Here is a 22,287-nt window from a genome sequence, read left to right on the forward strand (position 1 = left end):
GTCCATTTGTATTGAGAATGAACCTGGATGGAGGGTGGGAAAGGGTGCAGATTTGTGGCACCTTCCATCTGGGGGAGGGGAAGGATGTGGTTAGCAGAACGGAAGCAGAGTTTGAAAACGCATGAGTGGATGTGTCACCACCCTCAGGAGGGGACATGAGTGAGTGTGTGTTTGCTGAGCCTGTACCTGCTAAGGGGTCACAGCTTGGAGGCATCCGTCTTTAGCGGCTCTGCAGAGCAGGCTCCTGGCTTCCTCATAGGTGACAGCTCCAAGACTAGGAGGGGCAGGTGCTAAGGGCAGAGCGGGACCAGCCTCAGGACCTGGCCTCCCGGTCCACAGCATTGTAGCCCCAGTGGATGACCTCTGAGCGGCTGGCACGCAGTCCAGTCCCTTTGTGTGTGATTGTGTGGTGTGAGTGGAGGGCTGTGCCCAGCCTGTCTATGTAGCACTGACTGTTCTAGCTTCAGGCTGACGAATCCTCTCCCATTAGACAATGACACTTTAAGGGTTAAGGTTACCTGTCAAAAAACGAGTCATGCCCCAATCCTCATGGGTTTTTCCTCAGGCTCCTGGGTGTACTGCTGCCCCTAGGTGACGGCCTTGAGGCTGCCCTTTCCTATTTGAGACCTAGGGAGTGCCCACCCAGACTCGTAGAAAAGTCCTAAGACAAATGAGGGGAGCCCGAGCTAGGAGCTGGCTCTAAGTAGTGGTAACTAATACAATTCCCCAAGAAGGATGTGCAGACAGGTTTTCAAAGACACAGGCTTCCCCACTCACCCCCACCCCCCGGCCCCCAGCTTTCAGCATTGTCCTAGGTATGTAGTGAGCCAAGGGGAGTGACAGCTAGCTCCCAGTTCTGATCCTGACTTACTTTCTCGAGGGAAGATGCCTAGTGGGAATGGAAGTAACTTAAACTGGGCATGTGGGGGAGGGCGGGGCCAGTTGCCATGAATGTCTAGTTACCACCAGACCACTTCGTCTTGATCTACTGAAAAGTTGGGAATGGGTGCCCTCATTTTCCTTTGTTCACTTTCTCCAGTCCAACTTGGGACTTGGGTGTTAGGACTGGAGATACGAACCTGGCTCCCAGCTTCTATCCCGCCTGTTTCCATGTAGCCTACCCTTCCTAGGGGAGCCGGGAGGGGAAGCCACAGATTGCAAACCCAGGGCCTATTTTTCCCCCCTCCCATTTTTTCTAAATACCTTTGTATCCTCAGCCCAAAAGGCATTGTCCCCTGCCACCTCCAAGCCTGGAATTGTGCATAACCCGGATCCTGTATCTTTGTATAACGGATGTTATTTGTACGAAGGGCAGTTCGTAAACAGCACTTGTTCTTTTAATAAAAGAATGTTTTAATACGAAAAGAAAATCCAAAGAGACCCTGTTTTGTGTGGCTTCTTTGAAAAGGGGGGAGTAAGGACGTGACCCAAGGACGAGTTGTGCACAGACTCGAATCGGCCAGGATGCTTGGTGCGGATGCAGACACCCGGGCCGCGGGGGGGGGGGGGTCCCCACACTGCAGTGCGCCGCGAGGGGCGGAGGTCCCCATTCGCACGGGCGCTGCTCCACCCGGTGTCCACACACTCGTTCCGCTGAGCCAAGAGGGCGCGGGCGGGCTCGCCGCGCATCCCGGGCAGCCGCGGCGCTGTGGGCGGCACCTGCTGGCCGGCGGGCTCGCGCGGTCCACCCCGAGCCGGGCGGCGTCTTCCGGGGCGGGCGGAGGGCGGGGCGGAGAGGACAGCGGCTCGGACGCGGCGCGCGGCGGCCATGCGCGGCGTGGGGACCGGCCTGCGGGTGGCGGTCCTGAGCGGCGCCCGGGTGAGCCTCCCCGTTTCCCCGGCCGAAGACCCCCGGGCGGGCGGGCGGCCGCTCGGCTCCTCCCCGGGCCCCCGGGCCCCGCCCCGCCCCCAGGGTCGCTGCTCGCCTCTCGGCATCACCTACGCGCAGCCCTCTGTCCTGAGCGAGCGCCGAGGGGGGTCCCCCAGCCTGGCCTCTAAGCCCGTGACCCTTTTTCTAACCCTCTTGCCTCTCCCACGACTCCGTGCCCCGGGATCCCTTCCTTCCCAGATGAGCTGCCGGCGTCCTCCCCTCCCCGCTGATTTTATTTTTTCCTATTTCCAAACCCCGTCTGCCTGTGCGCCTCGCAGAAGCTGTGCCAGAGGCGGGACATCTCCTCCTGGCTAGTAAGTACCCCTCCGCTGGGGACTTGACTTATGGAATGAAAGGGACCCCTGCTCCCAGCTTCCAGGGCTCTAGGAAGGGGGGGGGGGTGGACCACAGGGCGTGGGGCAGAGAACCTTGATCCCAAACAGCCCAAGATTGCCTGCCTGATAAGCCCAGCCCCAAGTGTGACAGCCCTGCCTCCTAGTTTAGGGAGCGGACATTGAGGGAAGGCAGCTGAACTCTGAAACCTGAATGCCTGCGTGGCTTTAAAATCCCTTCTGGGCTGGAGAGGTGGCTCAGCAAGCTAAAGGCACTTGGTTGAAAAGCCTGACAGCAGCCATATAGAGCAAGATGAACAAAGTGACACATGCGCCTGGAGTTTGTTTGCAGTGGCAGAAGGCCCTGGCTTGCCTACACTCGCTTTCTCTCAGGTACCGAAATTAAAATAGATCTGGAGATGGCTTAGTGATTAAGGTGCTTTGCCTGCAAAGCCGAAGGACCAAGGCTGGATTCCCCGGGACCCACGTTAAACTAGATGCATAAGGTGGCACATGCAACTGGAGTTCCATGCTGTGGCTACAGGCCCTGGTGCACCCATTCTCTCCCTCTTCTGTCTCTCTCAAGTAAAATAAGTAAATTATATATATATATTTAAATCCCTTCTCAATCTGTGAGTCGGGTCCTTACAGTGTCTTGGAAGGTGAGAATATACTTACTGACATCAGATCAGTGTCTCACAGAAAGCTTTTCCACTTGGGCACGTGGAAAACTGAGCAAGGCTCCAGGAAGGAAGGCACTTCCAGCACAAGGGCTTGTGCTGACCCTGAGCCTCCCCTCATCTTCCCTGACCACAGGCCCGATGGATCTTCAAAAACCCAGCCAAGCCCGTGGTAGCCCTGAAAACGCCCATCAAGGTGGAACTAGTGGCTGGTAAAACCTACAGGTGGTGTGTGTGTGGCCGCAGCAAGAAGCAGGTGAGACTCCTGTCACCTTCCCATAGATATGACAACCCCTGGTTGAAGACAGGATCTTCGTCCTCTTCCTACGTGTACTTGAGGGACAGCCAGTGCTGAGTGGAGGTGGCCGCGAGCTGGCTTGTCTGCACAGGCCGCTTGAAGCAGGAGGCATCAGTTTAGCTACCCACCAGGGCCGCCACTGGCTGGTGTGCAGTCTCTCCTCCTCGCCTCCAGGTGATTCCTGGGCCCCAGCTCCAGGGAACAGAGGGCTGGCTTGTCTCCCTGTCTCCTCCAAGAAGCACCTGGGCTGAGGTTCCAGGCTTTAGACCCCACCACTGGGAAGATTCTGCGTCTTCCCCTGGGCTGGTCTCCTAACGCTTCTTATCTCCCCTTCCACTTTGGACACAACTTTCCCAATTGCCTGTTATCTTTTGCCTTCTCAGGTTGTCTCCCAGTCCCTTCTTCTAGCTGCCCAGGACCCTTGCATCCTAGCAGGGACCTTGCCCATGGTGCTAGTTTAGAACTCTTGCTCCTTCAAGCTTTGTGCACATTAGCAGCCATGCCCCGAGGCACACTTTAACATGGAATTGCTCTGGTCTTCCAGCAGGTCTTCTAGAGGGTGAGGCCGCACTAGCTTTTACTTGCACTTTTTTCTTTCCGCTCAGTCCCTTCCCATCAAGGCCTGCTCCTGTCGCCATCATTCAGTCTCTGCTTGAACTCCTGGGGACAAGACACATACTTTCTGCTCCTGCTAGCCAAGTTATATATGGGGATGCCAAACCCTTTCCCACCCTGGGAAATTAATTTCATGAACCAGTAAGGATACCGTGACTGAAAATCAAGGAGATGGCTCAACGGGCATAGTACTTGCTGCACTCAGCATCAGTACCCGAGTTTGGACCCCAGCACCCACATAAAATAAAATGCTGGGCGTGGTGCCAGCCCGTAGTCCCAGCACTTAGGAGAGGTGGAGAAAGGATTCCTGGGTCTTGCTGGCTAGCTAGTCTAGGCCAATCAGTGAGCCCTGGGTTCAGTGAGACTGGTTCAAAAAGTAAAAGATGGGGCTGGAGAGATGGCTTAGCGGTTAAGTGCTTGCCTGTGATGCCTAAGGACCCCAGCTTGAGGCTCAATTCCCCAGGACCCACGTTAGCCAGATGCACAAGGGGGCGCACGCGTCTGGAGTTCGTTTGCAGTGGCTGGAGGCCCTGGCACATTCATTCTCTCTATCTGCCTCTCTTTCTGTCGCTCTCAAAAGCATGGTGGCTCATGCCTTTAATCCCAGGACTAGGGAGGATGGCTTTGAGTTCAGTGTTGAGTAAGGCACCCAACACACATTTATACACAATGGGCCCCCAAAAAAGTAAGATCCCCCAGCAACACAAATCTGGAAATGTAGCTCAGTTGATAGAGTGCTTGCCTACCATGCATGAGGCCCTGAGTTCAATTCCCTCATGTCATATAAGCCAGACAGGCACATTCGAAATTCAAAGTCATACACAAAAAGTTTGAGGCCAGCCTGGGATCCACGAGACTCAATCTCAGAAACAATACAAAACCAACCCCTTGGTATTGACATTGCCCCGAGGCCTGGTCCTATTCACATGCTCTTTTCTTCTGGGTCCTGCACATTCAGAACATTCATGACACTGTATCTTGCTACAGGCAGAACATGTGACTGTTACTTCCTTCCTCAGAACAGCTGCACTGTGATCCTGGGTGGGGCAGATGAGCCCCACCTTCTTGCCTAGGAGCCTGCGCCCTGATCCCCAACAGGTAAAGACAGGCCTGACTCCTCTCTCTCTCCCCCACCAGCCCTTCTGTGATGGCTCCCACCTTTTCCAGCGCACTGGCCTGTTCCCGCTCAAGTTCAAGGCCAGGGAGACTCGTGTAGTGGCCCTTTGTACCTGCAAAGCCACCCAGAAGCCCCCATACTGTGATGGCACCCACAGAAGTGAGCAAGTGCAAAAGACCGAAGTGGGCTCCCCACTCTGAGGTGGCTCCAGGTTTCTGGCCAGCGGTGCTGACCCCAGGACAGCAGCACCTAGACCGTGGTTCCTGTGAAGAAACTGCTCTCCATCTCCTGTACTGCCCACTCAGGTAGCTGGAGCAGGCTCTTTCGTTCAACATTAAACAGTTATGCCCGCTCTTTTCCTGCTAGCTTAACCTGTGGGGGCTGAGGGTGGTTTGGCAGGCCAACGGAGGGCAGTTCACATCCACTCCCTTTGGGTTCCCAAGGTAGAAACAATGGGCAGGGTGAGGCTAGAGCGCCCCTGCTTCCCTTCCCTCTGCCCTGAAGAACCACAGGCTCCAGAGAGTACGCAGCATTTATTACAAAGCCAAGAGATACAAATGACCCAGGGCAGGAGGGTACAAAGGACCTCAGACTCAGGACCACAGGGAGTCCTCACCCCACACCTGGGCTGATAGCCCAGCCTCCTTCACTTGCTCCCAGATCTGTGTACATGAGGAAAACCAGGTGGGCAGGGGTCAGCCCCTCATGGGTAGTCTGCTGACCTCTCAGGTGGCCAGCTCACACTTCATTTTCTTGTGCTTCTTGATGCCTCTGTTCTGTCCTGGCTCAGCCTCAGCTTGGGGGAGGGAGGGGGCTGGAGGGCTGTGGGCCTTTGGCAGAACTGGGATCTGTGCTCGTCTGAGGTGATCTACTCCTACCCCTCTTCTCTAGGCCCCAGTGAGTTCCACCTCCAGTCTTGCTAGTGAGGGTTCCTGGGCCAGAACAGGGCACCAAGGGTGAAGCAGTCGCAATGCCAGAGTCACACGTGGACTTTCGAGGGCTGGGTCCTGCCACTGCCCGAATCTTCTCTCCCACAAGATATATGATGCAAAGGCCACACACGGGGGGAGGGGGGGCAGAACTATCTGTCTACACTTTGCACAAAGTTTCCACTGTCCGAGGGGCCAAGGGAGATGCCTTCTCCATTGCCACTTGTGCTCCTCAGAGCCAGGGGACAAACCGCACTTGTAAAAGGCACTGTCTTAGCAATTCTCTGGACATTCAACAATTGTGGGGGGGGGGGGAGCTGGGCAGTGGCAGGGAGCAGCCCAGATGGTTAGAAAAATGGTAGAACCCACACCCAGCCAGCTAGTGCTGTTTCTGAAACTTTGGGGTCTTTGGGGCCCCAATGTCTGTCTTGGGAAATAGAACCCAGGGACCTCTGGAGATCACCTCCAGGCACCCCCAAAAGGAGCAGAGCAAATTACACAAGACCCCCTAAAATGAACACCCCCCACACACACACATACACACACACAGTTTGTTTCCTGCGGCATTTAAATTAATCTGGTTGGTCCATAGAAAATAAGTATGTATATTTGGTTTTTCCTATGTACATATATATAGATTTATTTATAAAACCCACCTCCCACCCCTAAGATGGGAGGAACTGGGGAAAATCGAAGAGGTGGAAAAAGGGGCCCAGAAAAATTGGGAGGGGGGCTTGGAGAGGTGGCTGCAGAGGGAGAGCCCTTTCCTCAAGTTAAGGGGGGCAAGGAGCTCCGTTGACAGTCATCTTGCGCCCCCTGCTGGTGGAAGACGGCGTCTGCAGGCAGTTCGAGGTGCCCCCGTTGGCGGCTGTGGTGGCCCCACTGGCTGTTGAAGGTGCAGTTGGGGAGGTAGGGTGGGTGGCTGGGGGGCCATGAGAACTGGGAGAGCCATGGGAGGGAGTCGCAGGGCTGGGCAGGGAGGAGGAGGTGGCTGGCAGGGTGGCAGGGCTGGGAGCCTTGTCGCTGACTGACTCACACTCAGATGCCCCACTGGTATTGGTACCTTCAGAAGGGGTGGGCACGGTGGGTAGAGTGAGTCGCTTGCAGGCTGGCTGGACACGGTACTTGAGTGGAAGAGGGCCATTCTGTGGTGAGAGGGAAGAAGCCAGTCAGTGGGTCAGGGTGTCAGCAGAGACCAACCTGGGGGCTAGCCTGCAACCCATCCCCCAAAGACCAAAGGGCAGACCTAGAGAAGAGGCCAGGCAGAGCAAAGAGACAGATGGCCAGACAGAAGGACTAGGAAAGGTAAGAAGTGGAGAGAAGAAGGGGAGAAGGTAACAATGTAGAAAGTACAACTTAGACCTCTGCAGCTATCCCTACTCACCCCAAATATGAGTCGTAATAACCGCAGGAGCCCTTCCCTCCCTCAGTGGGGGAGGTCATCAGAGATGACCCAAGGGGATGGGCATGGTGGGCAGGCCTCAGCACTGGGAAAGCTAACCCATACTACATAGTAATTTCCAGGCCAGTGAGGGGGAGATTATCTCAAAACAACAAAAAGAGATGACCTAGCCTGGAGAGAGAGCTTAGTGGTTAAAGAGGTTGCCTGTGGAGCCTAAGGACCCATGTTCCGCTCTCCCAACCCAGTGTTAACCAGATGCACAGGGTGACACAAGCATGCAAGATTGCCCATGCACACAAGGTGGCGCATGCATCGAGTTTGAATGCAGTGGCTACAGGCCCTGGCAGGACAATTCTCTTTCTCATTTAAAAAAAAAAAGGGGGGGGACTGGAGATATGGCTTAGCGGTTAAGCGCTTGCCTGTGAAGCCTAAGGACCCTGGTTCGTGGCTCAATTCCCCAGGACCCATGTTAACCAGATGCACAAGGGGGCGCACGCGTCTGGAGTTCGTTTGCAGTGGCTGGAGGCCCTGGCGCGCCCATTCTCTTTCTTGCTCTCTGCCTCTTTCTCTGTCACTCTCAAATAAATAAAAATAAAAAAAAAGTTGGGCATCATGGCGCATGCCCGGCACTCGGGAGGCAGGGGTAGGAGGATCGCCATGAGTTTGAGGCCACCCTGAGACTACATAGTGAATTCCATATCAGCCTGGGCTAGAGTGACTCTACCTCAACAAAACAAAACAAAAACAAAAAAAGACCCTACCTTGAAAAGTCCCCCCCCCCCCAAAAAAAAAAGAGATGACCCAAAGCTGATTTAGCATGGTAGGCCACCTGGGCCAGGCCCAGCTCCTGGGACAAGAGATGATCTTTTTTTTTTTTTTTTTTGAAGGGGGGAGGGTTAGAAAATGGGCGCTCCAGGGCCTCCAGCCCCTACAAATGAACTCTAGTCCCATGCACCACCTTTTGCATCTGGCTTACGTAGGTCCTGGGGAATGGAACCTAGGTCCTTTGGCTTTTGCAAGCCTTTCCAGCTAAGCCATCTCTCCAGCCCAAAGGGTGAGCTGTTGAGACCAAGGGTGATCCGTGTCACTGCAGCCACTGAGCAAGGCCAGGCCCTGCCAGCACTGCCTCCCGCATGGAGGCCCCTGCACCGGGCAGCTCACGCAGACTCACCCGCCGCCAGGGGTAGATGTAGGCAATGTCCATGAGGGTGTAGTATTCCTTCAGCGGCTCATCCTCATAGAGAACTTCCACCTGCGGGGGAGGCCAGGGAGGAAGAGGCTACCTTAGGGCCTGACCAACTGCAGGCCTCTGCCTACCCAGGGTGGGAATCTTGGGGGCTGGAGATCGGTGATGGAGTGAGGGGTACATTGCAGGAGACCTCTCATCACTGTGGATGTGATTTCCCTTTCAGAGTTGCCCCAACATAATACCTGACCAGCAGGTGGGAAGAGACCTTGGCCCCAGCTACCCCTGAGCTGTCGAGGTCCCTACAGACCTAGAAAGTTAGCAAAGCTGGGAGGACCTGCTGGGCACTGACTATCACCCTGGCATCCAGGGGAATCACCAGGGAACACAGACACCATGCCTCCAAAGCTTGGCTATAGACATTATGACTTAACCTGTAAACACTGGCTCGAAGCTGTAACGCAGTCTATCTTCTCTCTATCCCAAGTGTGGCCTGAGGGGTCCATGAACCTTCCTTCATATGGGCAGCACCAGAGAGTTATTAGAGAAGCCATGTCCTAGGGCCCCTTAGTCCTCCTGCGAAGGCTACCTTTTTTTGGGGTGCTGAATTGTTATTTATTTTATATATATTTTTGTTGTTGGTTTTTGTTTTTTTTCGAGGTAGGGTCACTCTGGCCCAGGCTGACCTGGAACTCGCTATACAGTTTCAGGGTGGCCTCGAATTCAAGGCAATCCTCCCCCCTCTGCCTCTGAGTGCACCACCATGCCCGGTTCTTATTTTATACTTTCTTGAAGAATTACTTTTATTGATTTATTTATTAGAGACAGAGGGAGGGAGAGACCTCTAGTCACTGTAAACGAACTCCAGACACATGTGCCACTTTGTGCATCTGGCTTACGTGGGACCTGGAGAATCAAACCTAGGTCCTTAGCCTTCACAGGTACGCACCTTAACCACTAAACCATCTCTCCAGCCCTTGTTGATTTATTTTTAACATGGTGTTACTAATGTAAGGCTACCATTTTTTATTTTATTTTTCAAAGTAAGGTCTTGCTGTAGCCCAGGCTGTCCTGGAAGAATTCACTATGTAGTCTCAGGGTGGCCTCAAACTCACAGCAATCCTTCTACTTCTGCCTCCCAGAGTGCTGGGATTAAAGGCATGTGCCACCATGCCCGGCCCATTTTTACACATACTTCTGTCTCAAGCCTCTCACACACTGACTTCAAAAGACACAAATTAATCTAATCTTTTGGATTCAGCTATCTTCCTCTCAGGTCCAGTTACATAACCAGGCTAGGCCTGGGTGGCACCTATCCTGGCCTGAGCAATGGCTGGGGCACCAACTGCCAGATATATCCACAGGCCCAAAATGTTTAAAGAAGCCCAGACTCTCACCTTGTACTTGCTGGGCACATCCATTTTGTTGCGGAGAAACTTGGCAAGGTGCATGACGGTCATGGCTGCTGGGCACCTCAGGAAGCGCACCCCGGTCTGCTAGGGGAAGAGGCTCCCATGAGGGATTCCGCCTCAGGTCTCCCTCTTCAGCCCACGACCCATTCCTAGACAAGCCTTGGACTCACCTTCTCCTTGTCCCCATCTCCATTCTCCAGAAGGCCCTTCTTCTCTTCCCGGTCCCTAGAGGGGAGAAAGAAAGAAGAAAGCTCGAGAGACCCTGGCAGGCGGGACCCCTGAATGCACATGTCTTGTGGGCTCCCAGGGTAGAGAATTGAGTGGTTCAGCCTAGACGTCCCCAAGGGGCCAAACCCAGGCTGAACTTAAACTTGCCTGCCTCCTTCGTAGAACTCGATGGAGAGGCTGACGATCTCATCATCCCCAAGAGCCCCCTTGTCCTGCTCCAGGACCTCCCCGCGGTCCTCATTGGAGCCGTTGGGGACTGCAGAAGGAAACTCAGAAAGGTTGGCTGATGATGGGACAGAGAAGCCCTGCCCAAGGACCCGGTGGTGGGGGTTTATGTAGCTCAGGGGGAGCCCCACCCCACTCTGGGCTGCAATCTCTTATGAGGATGGCAGCCTGGCATACCTGGCCCTCATGGTGGGAATGGTCCTAGGCACTGGCATAGACCTAAGTGCATGCAAACACACTCACCCTCTGTCAAGGGGTATGCTGCATAAAAGTCCCGTCGCCGTTTCATCTCATCTGGAGAAAGGAAGCAGGTGAGGGAGGGCAACAGCTGGAAATGGGGGTGGCGGACAGGACGCGAAGAACACAGATACCTTTAAAGAGCCCAGGTACCAACTTGTAGACAATGTCTTGGAGGGTTTTGTCAGATCTATGAAAGATGCACAGGAATGCGTCAGCAGTCACGGTACCCTTGTCTCTCCAGCCAGGGACCACCTTCCCACCCCTCAGACCCAGCACCCTGGCATGGAGATCCCCGATCTGGTCACTGCCCCTCTACTATGCTTCTTAGCTTATGTTAAGCTAGATGCCTTCTGGAGCTCGGACTGAGGGAACCGACGACAAAGCCCTCACACCTACCTGATGCTCAGCAGTGGTCGGGTTTTATGGACCTGCACGTCACACATGGGACAGTATTTGTTGGTCTCCAGGTAGCGCACGATGCAAGTTTTGCAGACTTGGGGCGTGGATGGAGAGGAAGAAGAAAAGTTAGAGCCCTTTTCTGATCACATTCAGGTACCCCTTCTCCCATCCAAGCACTAACCAGGCCCAACCCTGCTTAGCTTCCAAGATCAGGCATGCTCAGGGCAGTATGGCCATAGACAGGACCGCCTTCTCTACCGTGGCCCTGCTGCTGCAGGCCTTCTCATAGGCCCAACACAGTAATGTGCCTTTCACACATTTTGCCCACTGCCCTTCTTCCTTGGGGGAGGACAGACCCTGTGGCTACATGAGAGACAGCGTGGTGTTCCCTCCAACATACAAGGTGCGCTCCAAGTGTCGGGGCTCATCTGAGCGAGACTGCTAAGGCACTTTGATAATCCTGGCTATCTTGCAATCAACCTGTCAGTACAAACAAGCATCGCTCTCAAGGAGTCAAACTTAAGCCCAGAGATTCCAGTTGTCCCGGAAATCAACTACTGGGCCCAGAACTGTCCTCCGCCCTGACCCTTCGGAGCAGCCTCTCCATGACCCAGACAATGCTGTTCATTCTCTGTGTCCCATCTTCCCCCACAGTGTACCCAACTCACAGGAATGCAAGCACTCCACAATGGTGGTGGCGTCAATGAAGTACCCTCCACAGAGGGCGCACATGAGGTGAGGGTTGAGCTCTGTGATTTTGATCCGTGTGGTCCGATGCATGATGCCTGGATCGGAGCTGGGGGGCACTGGCAAGCGTCACCCTGGGAAATGGAGGGGGCATTAGAAGCCTGGCCACACTCAGGCTCTTCCCATACTGCCATCGTAGCTCCTTAAGCCTTGGGTCCTCTGCTAAGGTGGGACTGGACCATGCATGTGGCTGGAACTTCCTGTCCCAGAGTGCTCACTGGGCGCTAGGGGGTCCCAGGGGATCCATGCAATCTTGAGAAACAAGGCCATGCACCAACCCTAAAACAGCAGAAGAGACAAGTCTGACCACAAGAAGTACTACTCAACTCTCCAAGGTAATTGGGAAGGCAGGAAAATGGAAAACCAACAGAGCTTTAAGAACCTTCATGAGCAGGGCATGGTGGCGCACGCCTTTAATCCCAGCACTCGGGAGGCAGAGGTAGGAGGATCGCTGTGAGTTTGAGGCCACCCTGAGACTACAGAGTGAATTCTAGGCCAGCCTGGACTAGAGTGAGACCCTTCCTCAAAAAACAAAACAAAACAAAAACACTTCATGGGCTGGAAAGATGGCTCAGCAGCTAAGGCATTTGCTTACAAAGCATAACAACCCAGGTTCAATCCCCTGGTACCCACGTAAAGCCCATGCATCTGTTGTTTGTTTGCAGCAGCTGAAGGCCCTAGCATACCCATTCTCTTTCTCTCTTCTATCCCTCTTTGCATGCAAATAAATAAAAATAAAAATAAACCTTCCTAGAGCTGGGCGTGGTGGCACACGCCTTTAATCCCAGCACTCGGGAGGCAGAGATAGGAGGATCGCCATGAGTTCGAGGCCACCCTGAGACTACAGAGTGAATTCCAGGTCAGCCTGAGCTAGAGTGAGACCCTACTTCGAAAAACCACACACACATACACACGCACACACACATACAAACCCTGACTAAGGAGCCATGAGAAACAGCCTATAGCTAAACATCACAGAATAAAAGAAAGGAAGAGTAGTTACTCCGGATCCCTTCAGAAATTGTTCCTGAGAAACTTCCCTGGAAACTCAGCACAGGCCCTATCCTCTGTCCTGCTGGCTGTCATCCTGCCCAAGGCCTTGGAGCACCCTGTTTCCCTAAAGTTGCTGAAGCCTGTGGCCACACCATCGGGAACATGCCTGATCTCATCTGAAGTCGCTGGACACAAGCAATTCACTGGAAGCCCACCATGTGCTAACCATCTGACTTCCCAGCTTAGAATTCGGAGGATGGTTCTTACCTGTCCCAAAATAGAAGCATCCAGCCCCAGATTCAGCCCAGCTGTGACTATACACACCAGCAGTTCATGAGCCTGGATAAAAAGATTGCTAACCAGAGCTGGAAAAGGCCACGCTGCATGCAGTTCAAAGGGGGAGAGAGAAATCACCAGTGCAGATACTCCACAGTGGACACTGCAAGCCTTGTATTTTGCCAGCCAGGCCAAATGAGCCAACGGGTGCAATAGTGGCACATCTGTTATGGGGGAAACCAACCACCCTCTTATTTGACTGAAGGCCCGCTCCATGGGAGGGAATACATCCCTGATACTGAAAACCTACAACAGGGATAGTCATGAGCCCTAGGGGTGTAACGTCTGCTGCTGTCAGGCTAAATGTATATACTATGCTTATCAAACTGCCCAGTAAGCACTTCTCTTAATGTTCATACCCATATATTAACACTATTCTCACTTTTGGTTAGAGAAGCGTCTCTTTTCAGATGACAGTGACCTTGGGATGACTCAGAAGGCACCATGGTGCTGAGAAGAAGTGACAAAGGAGTGCTCATCACTGAAACATCTCTATCACACCATCAAAGGCTCAGGGTCCATTGTGGAAGAGGTGACAGAAAGAATGTAAAAGCCAAAGAAAAGGTAGGACTCCTTACAACGTGCTCTTCCCAGATATAAAATGACCTGGATATCCATGATCTCACAGTACCTGACACTACCTACACAAGACCATCATAATAGGAGGAAAAGATCATGACATCAAAATAAAAGAGAGACTGATTGAGAGGGGGAGGGGATATGATGGAGAATGGAGTCTCAAAGAGGAAATTGGAGGAAGGGAGGAAGAATCACCACAGGATATTATTTACAATCATGGAAGTTGTCAATAAAAATTTAAAAAAAAAAAAAAAAAGATCGCTAGCCAGTACTGGTCATGGTGGCACATGCCTTTAATCCCGCACTAGGGAGGCAGAGGTAGGAGGATCACTGTGAGTTTGAGGCCACCCTGAGACTACATAGTGAACTCCAGGTCAGCCTGAGCTTGAGTGAAACCCTGCCTTGAAAAACCAAAAACAAATAAAGATTGCTACTATCACACAGTGAGAAACCCTTCACTGTGCCTTCGACCCCCAGCCCATTGAGTAAATGCCTTCAGACATGTAGTCTAGAAATTCCCTCTCATGAACACACAGAATTCTTCATGTGATCATAGTCACCCTCCCACCAAATCCCACCCTGCTTTTTCTGTTTTGTTTTTTTGAGGTAGGGTCTCACTCTAGCCCAGGCTGACCTGAAATTCACTCTGTAGTCTCAGGGTGGCCTCGAACTCATGGCGATCCTCCTACCTCTGCCTCCCGAGTGCTGGGATTAAAGGCATGTGCCACCATGCCTGGCCCACGCTGCATTTTTGTAAATTTTTTTAGAAATTTTTTAATTCATTTTTATTTATTTATTTGAGAATGACAGAGAGAAAGAGGCAGAGAGAGAGAAAGAGAGAGAGAGAATGGGTGTGCCAGGGCCTCCAGCAACTGCAAATGAACTCCAGACACATGCGCCCCCTTGTGCATCTGGCTAACATAGGTCCTAGGGAATCAAGCCTTGAACCAGGGTCCTTAGGCTTCACAGGCAAGCACTTAACCACTAAGCCATCTCTGCAGCCCCTTAAAAATTTTAACTTTTTTTTAAAAATTTATTTATTTGAGAGTGACAGACAGAGAGAAAGACAGATAGAGGAAGAGAGAGAGAATGGGCGAGCCAGGGCTTCCAGCCACTGCAAATGAACTCTAGACGCGTGCGCCCCCTCGTGCATCTGGCTAACGTGGGACCTGGGGAACCGAGCCTTGAACTGGGGTCCTTAACGCTTCACAGGCAAGCGCTTCACTGCTAAGCCATCTCTCCAGCCCCCCTTAAAAATTTTTAAATATTTGAGAGAGAGAGAAAGGCATACAGAGGGGAGAGAGAGAATGGGCATGCCAGGGCCTCTAGCCACTGCAAACAAACTCCAGACACATGTGCCATCATATGCATCTGGTTTACTTGGATACTGGGGAATTGAACCTGGGTCCTTAGGCTTTGCAGGCAAGCACCTTAACATTTGAGCCATCTCTCCAGCCCATGTCCTACCCTGCGTGGTAACACCTATCACCTGTCCATCAACAAACCATTGACTCTCCTAGATGCTGGACAAAGAAACTTCTCTGTCCCCAGTTCCCCAAAGCACCTGGGTTGGCCCTGGCAGGGCCCAGGTCAGTCCAAGGCTACCTCCCTCCTTTCTCTCAGAGTAAAAACCTATGGGTGGGCTTTGGGAGTGTGGCCAAGCCCCAAGAACTCCTTTACAACATACCCGCACCCTTCTCTCTTTTCCAGAAAGATTTCTAAAGCCACCATATTGGGTTTTCTAGGACAAGAAATTCATAGCCGGGATCTGCAGTTTCTATAGAGACCCCAGGATGAGCCTGGCCAGTACCCAAACAGCCGAAAGAGGCCCAGGGCACCTGGCCAGAGACTGACAAAGGACAGACACAAAGGCCACATGTGGGATAGACATCAAGTTGCAGGGCACACGGCGGAGAACAAGTCTGCTCAGGGTCCCAGTGCTGCAGGTGACCCCCTCAGAGGCCCGCAGGCCTGACCCAAGGAAGGAAATGGAGTATTACTCCCCCCCAGGGTGGACTCAACTAGCCCTCCCCGCGTGGGTCCCCCTTCACAATTATGAAGAGACTGCTGGCTACTCTACTGTTTGGTCGTTTCCATAGTAACCCAGTCCCTGGCAAGATGCCCAAATATTATTACAACCATCCAGAGGAGAAAACGAGCTCCAAGTGGCTGTCTCCTTGAGCATGTGTAATCGCCACTGTGTGTTACGTGCTGTCTGGGCCTCGAAGGTACTTCATGTGACCGCTCGCCCTGTGTGTCTGTGTCCAGATGTGTCTCCACATGAGGACATACAAGCACAGCCAGAAGGATATCACGTTAGGGTCCGATCCTGTCAGGGGTCCAGGCTGCTAGTAAATCTTATCCCATCTCCATCTCTCTCCTGTATGTGCACACGTGTGCACACACACACTTTCATAAATGCCTTGGCTACCTCATTCACACACTCACTGTATTTTCAAAATAGATGCTTGTTCCTAAGAACCTGCAGGAGCCCTCTCATTCCCCCCACCCCCAAGTGGTGAAGATTCGGACCTACAGCTGCACCCAGACTCCTTTTGGGGCCCTGTAGACTGCAAAGCTTCTGCCCCTGGGAGCAGTGAGAGTCTCCCTCCCCCTCCCCAGGGGCCTCAGAAAGCCACCTCTGGGCTTGGGGGTGGGGAGAGGCACTGATTGGTTCCTTACCTGATTGCCATGGTTACCTGCAGGCCCTGCCAGCAGGTGCCAAGAGCAGCTGTAAACAGTAGCTCAGGAGTCCCCAGAGCACCCCCTCCCCATTTCCCTGCCAGGCCTGGGGCCCTGTGGTAGTGTTTTCCCTAGATACAGAGGCTGCTGCGCTGTGGGCAAGGGATGGAAGAGGCATAAGTTCTGTATCCACTACCATGGAGGACAGTCTGGGACAAGCAAAGAGCCTGGAGCAGAAAAAGAAAGACACAGGTCCCAAGGAGCAGAAATGGGGGTCTGAGGCCATCTGGAAGTGGCTTCAGTGGAGCTGGAGAGGAGCTTTTTTAAAAATATATATTTTTTTATTTACTTATTTGGGAGAAAGAGGTAGAATGAGTGAGTGAGAGAGAGGGAGAGAACGGGCACCCCAGGGCTTCCAGTCACTGCCAACGAACTCCAGGCGCATGTGCCACCTTGTGCATCTGGCTTACGTGGGTAGTGGGGAGGTCCTTCGGCTTTGCAGGCAAGCACCTTAACCACTAAGCCATCTCTCCAGCCCTGGAGAGGAACTTTTAACAACAGACCAATCTCTTTTTTTTCTCGGCCACTGCAAACTCCAGATGCATGTGCCACTCTGTGCATCTGGTTTACATGTGTACTGGGGAATCAAACCTGGGTGGTTAGGCTTAGCAGGCAAGCACCTTAACCACTGAGCAATCTCTCCAGCCCCTTAACAAACCAATCTTTTTTTCTTTTTTCCAAGGTAGGGTCTCACTCTAGTCCAGGCTGACTCGCAGTTCACTAGTCTCAGGGTGGCCTTGAACTCACAGTGATCTAGCTCTGCCTCCCAAGTGTTGGGATTAAAGACCTGCGCCACCATGCCCAGCACCAACCAATCTTAACTACATCTCTCTCTCCACCAACAGACCTGCCCACAGCGCCTCCTCCTCTACAGCTACAGTACAGGTCTCTTTGGCCCCAGCAGCTGGCCTGGAAGACCCCAGGCAGGAAAGGAGATTGGTCAGCACCTAGCTACCCAGCCTAAACTTCCTTGCCATTCAGGTCTCTCCCTAGGCTCTCTGCCTCCCGCTGACAGACACCCATCTCTCTCCTCTGGATGGTCTCTTTCTCTTCTGTAGAAGGAGCAGGCCTCAGACAATGCCCAGTGACCCTGTCTGTGCTGCAAATGCAGTCAGCCCCGCTCACTACAAAGTCTCCAGGCCTTGGGAAGTCATTCAAGGTCATATCCAGGAGCTTGGTTAATAGAGGTGGACGGGATCTGAGAAAGCTCCTTGTTCCCACTTTTTATGGTACAGATGATAAAACTCGGAAGTGACTTGTCCAAGGTCATATAGCAAAGCGGTGGCAGTGTGCCTTCTGTTCTAGAGCTCTTCATACTGGCACGGGGGGGGGGGGATCCCCTCTCAGCTAAGGAGGTGAGCAGCCTGCCTCAACCCCATCCGGACACCGACAGGCAAGGCAGAAGAGTGGTGGGTTGTCACCTAGAAGGACAGGAAGTCCATGAAGTGGGCCTGCTGGGTGGGAGGAAAGGCTGACCCAAACATAACCACCAGCACACATCCCTGCCTTATAGTAATTCCACAGCACGGTGGGAAAACCGGCTCTATGAAAACACAGCAAGCCAGAATGTAAAGTTAAGACTCGGATCATGAGTTCTCAGATACCATAGTGCCCAGCTTCATGGGCCCAACTGTACAAACACCAATGCATTCATATTTTGGGTCATGGGGCTCTGCCCTGGAATGCTGTGAACCTCTCAACTGCCCCTGAATCTTGGCAATGGCATAAGACTCCACTTTCTTCTATCCCCACTGCCCTCAGCATGGGAAAGGGCCTTCCTCCTTCTCTACCCATCTCTTGGCTCCCAAAACCACCAAAAACCCAAAGTATAGAGAGCAACACATTGTCACACACACACACACACACACACATATACACACACACATAGAGAAAGCGTGCCAGACACACCCCCTCCATCTCTTACATTCATAACATCCAAGGCCAGATAAACTCACACACACATATGCCAGACAGATACTTGGCCAGACACACATACAGCACACAGAGCCAGACTCCAACCAGGCCCCCAACTGACAGATGCTCAGCCATCTCCACCCACCCCATCACGTCCCTACCTAAAACCAGAGCTGCCCACACTAACCTCTGAACCCCAGGTCTGCAGCAAGGAATGCAGCTCGGCTTCCAGCCCTGCTCTGGGCAGCAGTAGGTATCTGACCCGTACAACGTGTAACCTCTTCCAGTTCAGGCTCTCACTCCATTCCCATGGCAACTGCTCCGTCGACCAAGATCTCTCAAAGGGCCCTCCCCTTCCTGCTCACCTCCCAGTACTTCAACTTGAACCCTACCCAGCCACACAGGGTCTGGATCCTACAGTCTCCTGCCTCCTTCCAAACACAGTTCTGAGTTCTCCAGCCCCAACCTCAAGCCAGGGGAACCCCTGGGAAGACTTCTCCACTAGAAAGCTGCAACAGAGCTGGCTTTATGTTCCTTCTCCAAGTAAAAAGACCTAGCTAGGAGCAGAGTGGAGGAGGAGAGGGGAGAAATCAGAGTTTCAGGACCAGCAGGAACTGCAACAAGTCCAGTAGGAGGCTCGCTGACAGTGAGACCACCAGAAGGGCCACCCCCCCCCAGCGAGGGGCGCAGGGAGAGACCAAGGCAGCAGGGGGGCGTGGCCGGGGGGGGGTTGCTCAGAAAGACAAAGACCTCTGGAAAAACTCTAGGTAACTAACACCTGTACAAATTTAAATCCATCACCCCAGGGGGGCCTCCTTCGGGCTCAAGCCAATTAGAACAATTCTGGGCAGATAAGGGCAAAGGGGGAGAGAGAGGAAGGGGCCGGTTCGGATATCCCTGGGAGATAGGAGGGACTGGAAGAGGGTGTAGGCCTAGGATCTTCCAGAGCTAGCTGCGGGGAAGGCCTGAGAAGGGAGGGGCCCCGCCCCCCTTTTGGTGAAAGAGGGGCCAGTTCAGCAGACCCCCTAGAGCTCCCACAGGTAAAGTGAAATCATAAGCAACATCTCCCCCCAATTTCCATATATCTTCCACCCGGGCTTCCTCCCCAGTCCAGGTCAAAAGAACGGGGCACCCCAGTGACCAAGTGGCCACTCCCTTCTTCCCTACAGCCAAACTTTCGGTGGGGCCCTAGGAAGGGGGGGTTAAGAGCAAGGCGGAGGGGGTTCAGGGAGGGGCGGGGCGCCCTGCACTGGGACTGCAAAAAAAAAAAAAAAAAAAAGGATTTCGGGGAGAGGTACCCAAGTCGGGGACCCCCAGCAAGAAGAGCGCCCTCCTTCGGCCTCGCAACCATCACAAAACCAAGTCCCCTTCTTCTGGCCCAAAGTCCTCGCGTGTCCACGGAGCCCCAGTGCCCACGGGAGAGGCGACCCCTGCCCGGTGCAAAAGGGGCAGTTCGGTCCGAGCCAGGGTTCTGTTCCGGCTATAGCGAGGGCACTGGGTGGAGGTGGGGGGGGGGCCGAGACCCACCCAAGCGCGTGCCCCCAAAGCCCTCGTGGCCGCCTAGACCCTCCCCCTCGCTACCTTGCGAGCCAGGGTCTAAAGCAGGGGACTGCTGCACAAAGAGGAGGTGGTCGAGGGAGACGCCAAATCGTTAAGACGGGGGGAATCCACTTCGGCCATCTTGGAAGGAAGGAAAGGGAAAAAGAGACGGGGGGGGGGGGGAAAGGGGTGGGAGAGAAAGAAAGGCGGACGGGGCGAGCTCGGACAGCAGCTGGCCGGGAGGGAAGGGGACGCTGGTGGCAAGGCTGGGCTCGGGCTGCCCCCGGGCACGGGGGGTCTGGGGAGGTTAGGATGGACCGATCCCGGTCGCCATCCCCAGGCGCTTACGGGGTAGGAGAAGGGAAGGCAAGCGAGAGTCCGCGTCTGCTTACCTGGCTTCGGGGTCCGGCCAGTCTCAGGGAGGGGGGGATGGGAAGGAAGGGAGGGAAGGGAGGGGAGGGGGGCCCACAGCCGTGTGGCTGGCTCGGACGGCGGGAGGGAAGAAACCTACGGCAAGAAAGGAGTTTGTGAGAGCGGCTTGGGGTGGGAGGGAGAGAGGGGAGGGGAGGGGGCGGAGGGGGAGGGGAGGGCTGGAGTGTGGAGGTGGGGGGGAGACAAAATGGCTTTTTTCCTCCAGACAAGAGTAGGTCCCGCCCACTAATCACCCACGTGACCTCATTCCTTCAGGGTGTTTGCAGAGAGGGAAAGAGAAGGAGGCGGGGGTAGAGACTACCGTTGGCTGCTCTCCACTGCCTATATGCATGGGGACCCCCTCCCCAAGCCGGGAAGAGATCCCCCCCCCCTTCTCTCCCAAGCAGCCTCCAGCCCCCCACCCCGTGAACCTGGAGGACCGATCCTGTGGTTATCCTTCGCAACTAACTCCCACCCTCTAAAATAAGCGCCCCCTCTACTGACCCTGCGACCCCCCCCCCCCCAGTCTAGCTCGGGCGCCTGGAAGATGGTGAGGACTGTGCGGAAATGTGGCTCGGCCGCCACCAAAGGGCGCTTGGGCGGGGGACGCGGCGCCACCAGCCACGCGTGCGGGGAGGAGGGGGTTCATTCACTCCAGCTGACACTGCCTTAAAATTACTAACTGCATCCGTGACCCAGAACGTGCCCTCCCGCCGGCGGGGGTTGGGGCGCTGGGGAGGTGGGAGCGGGAGGATGGAGGGGCGCCTGGTCTGGAGCTCTCACGGCGAGGCGGCGGAGGCGGAGGCGCCGGGACTGCTGGGACTCTCCAGAATGGAACCGCCACCTGGGACGGAGAGATCTTCCGAGACGCGAATTCAGGCGTCGGGCCATGGCACACAATAACCAGCCGGATCGGAGAGGCCGGAACGGAGGGAAGAGGAGGCGCCGGGACTCGAACCTGGGCGCGATCTCTCCGTGCCCGCCTGCTTTCCCCGCTTCCCGCAGGGTTCGCTCGCGGCCCCGCGCGCCTCCTGGAGCGCCCAGGTTTTGCGGTGCCCACGGGCTCCGGACGGTCGCGCTCCGGTCCCCAGAGGCTTCAGCCCGGGCCGAGTAACGAGGAAGGGAAAAGCCCGAAGGGGCGGGAGCCGGCGCCAAGGATGCAGATCGATTCTGTCTTACGGCGACGACCGTGGGCATCATTAAAGGACGGTCGATTCGCTTATTCGTTATTCATGATTTATTGGACTTGTTACCACGACTGTCTCCTACCTACCCCCCCCCCAAAAAAAACCTTGATTATACGGCCAGAAGCGCCACTAAGCTTCCGGACAGGAGGGTTGGTTGAGGTAGAAAAAGAATTTACGTCCAGCTTCGGAGCGCTCCGCCTCCTCCTTTCCTCTTTGCTCGACAACGAGACAGACCCAGAGTTGGGGAGGGGGATGCCTGGCCTGAAAGCTGTCATCCACTGGCTGGCCGAACAGTGACCCCAACTTCAACTTTCAACTCACACCCCCGGGTCGAATAGAGGTGAAGAGGAAGGGCAGGAGATTTCCGCCCAGATGGGGTGGTGGGAGAGTCACCTCCCCCCCCTTGTGAAGATACAGTCACCTGCTCCCAGGCCTTACAGTGGGAGATGGCAAGCTCACCCGCTTCAGTGCAAAGTGGGCTCTTGGCGCGAACACGCCCACTGTCATTAGGACCAGTAAGTATGTCCGTCGTGGAATCCAGGACTCTGCCACGAAGTTTCGAAACCAAAGCATGAGTTTCTAGGCTGCAACCCGTTTCACTAGAAGACCCCCAAGCAAAAGGGTCACTGTTCGTAGAGACCTCAGTGCCACCCAGGATCTCCACATTGGCTTCCAAGGGGCTGCCTCTCTGGGGAATAGCAGCTGCTGGAAAGTAACGTTTTCTTTGTGACCCCTTAAATCCTGGAGGGCGACCCCTGGCCACTGTGCTAACCAGAGTGGGGAGGAGGTGGAGGGATCTTTAAAAGCACCAGACATGTCATTGTCAAATAGTGCTCTAGGCCCTATCAGATAAGTTGAGCTTTGGAGGAGCTGGAAATTTTTAGGCCAGTAAGGATAAACTCGGAG

The 22,287-nt window shown here is 54.3% G+C and overlaps 2 protein-coding genes across 6 annotated transcripts; one reads left to right on the forward strand and one right to left on the reverse strand.

The window, feature by feature from the left end:
• Window positions 1-1,760: 1,760 nt before the first annotated feature.
• On the forward strand, window positions 1,761-5,269 carry Cisd3 (CDGSH iron sulfur domain 3). The gene is made up of 4 exons (XM_045158966.1): window positions 1,761-1,819; window positions 2,149-2,184; window positions 3,019-3,138; window positions 4,933-5,269. The coding sequence occupies exons 1-4, from the start codon at window positions 1,769-1,771 to the stop codon at window positions 5,110-5,112; spliced, it is 387 nt and encodes a 128-aa protein (XP_045014901.1). The 5' UTR covers window positions 1,761-1,768; the 3' UTR covers window positions 5,113-5,269.
• Window positions 5,270-5,430: 161 nt separating this feature from the next.
• On the reverse strand, window positions 5,431-20,323 carry Pcgf2 (polycomb group ring finger 2). Of its 5 annotated transcripts, XM_045158971.1 has the most exons (12): window positions 20,176-20,193; window positions 19,826-19,924; window positions 11,602-11,754; window positions 10,931-11,027; window positions 10,666-10,721; window positions 10,538-10,588; window positions 10,217-10,325; window positions 10,012-10,066; window positions 9,827-9,925; window positions 8,415-8,495; window positions 6,905-6,986; window positions 5,431-6,727 (listed from the first exon to the last, which is right to left on the reverse strand). In XM_045158971.1, the coding sequence occupies exons 3-12, from the start codon at window positions 11,711-11,713 to the stop codon at window positions 6,615-6,617; spliced, it is 855 nt and encodes a 284-aa protein (XP_045014906.1). In that variant the 5' UTR covers window positions 11,714-11,754; window positions 19,826-19,924; window positions 20,176-20,193; the 3' UTR covers window positions 5,431-6,614. The 5 variants fall into 5 exon arrangements, with proteins under 5 accessions (XP_045014906.1, XP_045014904.1, XP_004655550.1 ...); XM_045158969.1 differs by lacking the exon at window positions 19,826-19,924 and having other exon boundaries at window positions 5,431-6,986; window positions 20,176-20,323; XM_004655493.3 differs by lacking the exon at window positions 20,176-20,193 and having other exon boundaries at window positions 5,431-6,986; window positions 9,827-9,922; window positions 19,826-19,930.
• Window positions 20,324-22,287: the final 1,964 nt, after the last annotated feature.

The sequence above is a fragment of the Jaculus jaculus genome, chromosome 9, assembly GCF_020740685.1.
Source record: "Jaculus jaculus isolate mJacJac1 chromosome 9, mJacJac1.mat.Y.cur, whole genome shotgun sequence".
Lineage (NCBI taxonomy): Eukaryota > Metazoa > Chordata > Mammalia > Rodentia > Dipodidae > Jaculus > Jaculus jaculus.

What these genes read in the sequence shown, in the direction of transcription:
- Pcgf2 (XM_045158969.1), bottom strand. Translation starts at nt 11,713, where the DNA reads ATGCATCGGACCACACGGATCAAAATCACAGAGCTCAACCCTCACCTC. An exon ending in GGTACCTGGGCTCTTTAAAG is followed by an intron (nt 10,589 to 10,665) that starts GTATCTGTGTTC and finishes TCCTTTCTCCAG; the next exon opens with ATGAGATGAAACGGCGACGG. An exon ending in ACATCTACCCCTGGCGGCGG is followed by an intron (nt 6,987 to 8,414) that starts GTGAGTCTGCGT and finishes CTCTCACCACAG; the next exon opens with AATGGCCCTCTTCCACTCAA.
- Cisd3 (XM_045158966.1), top strand. Translation starts at nt 1,769, where the DNA reads ATGCGCGGCGTGGGGACCGGCCTGCGGGTGGCGGTCCTGAGCGGCGCC. An exon ending in CGGTCCTGAGCGGCGCCCGG is followed by an intron (nt 1,820 to 2,148) that starts GTGAGCCTCCCC and finishes TGCGCCTCGCAG; the next exon opens with AAGCTGTGCCAGAGGCGGGA. An exon ending in GGGACATCTCCTCCTGGCTA is followed by an intron (nt 2,185 to 3,018) that starts GTAAGTACCCCT and finishes CCCTGACCACAG; the next exon opens with GCCCGATGGATCTTCAAAAA.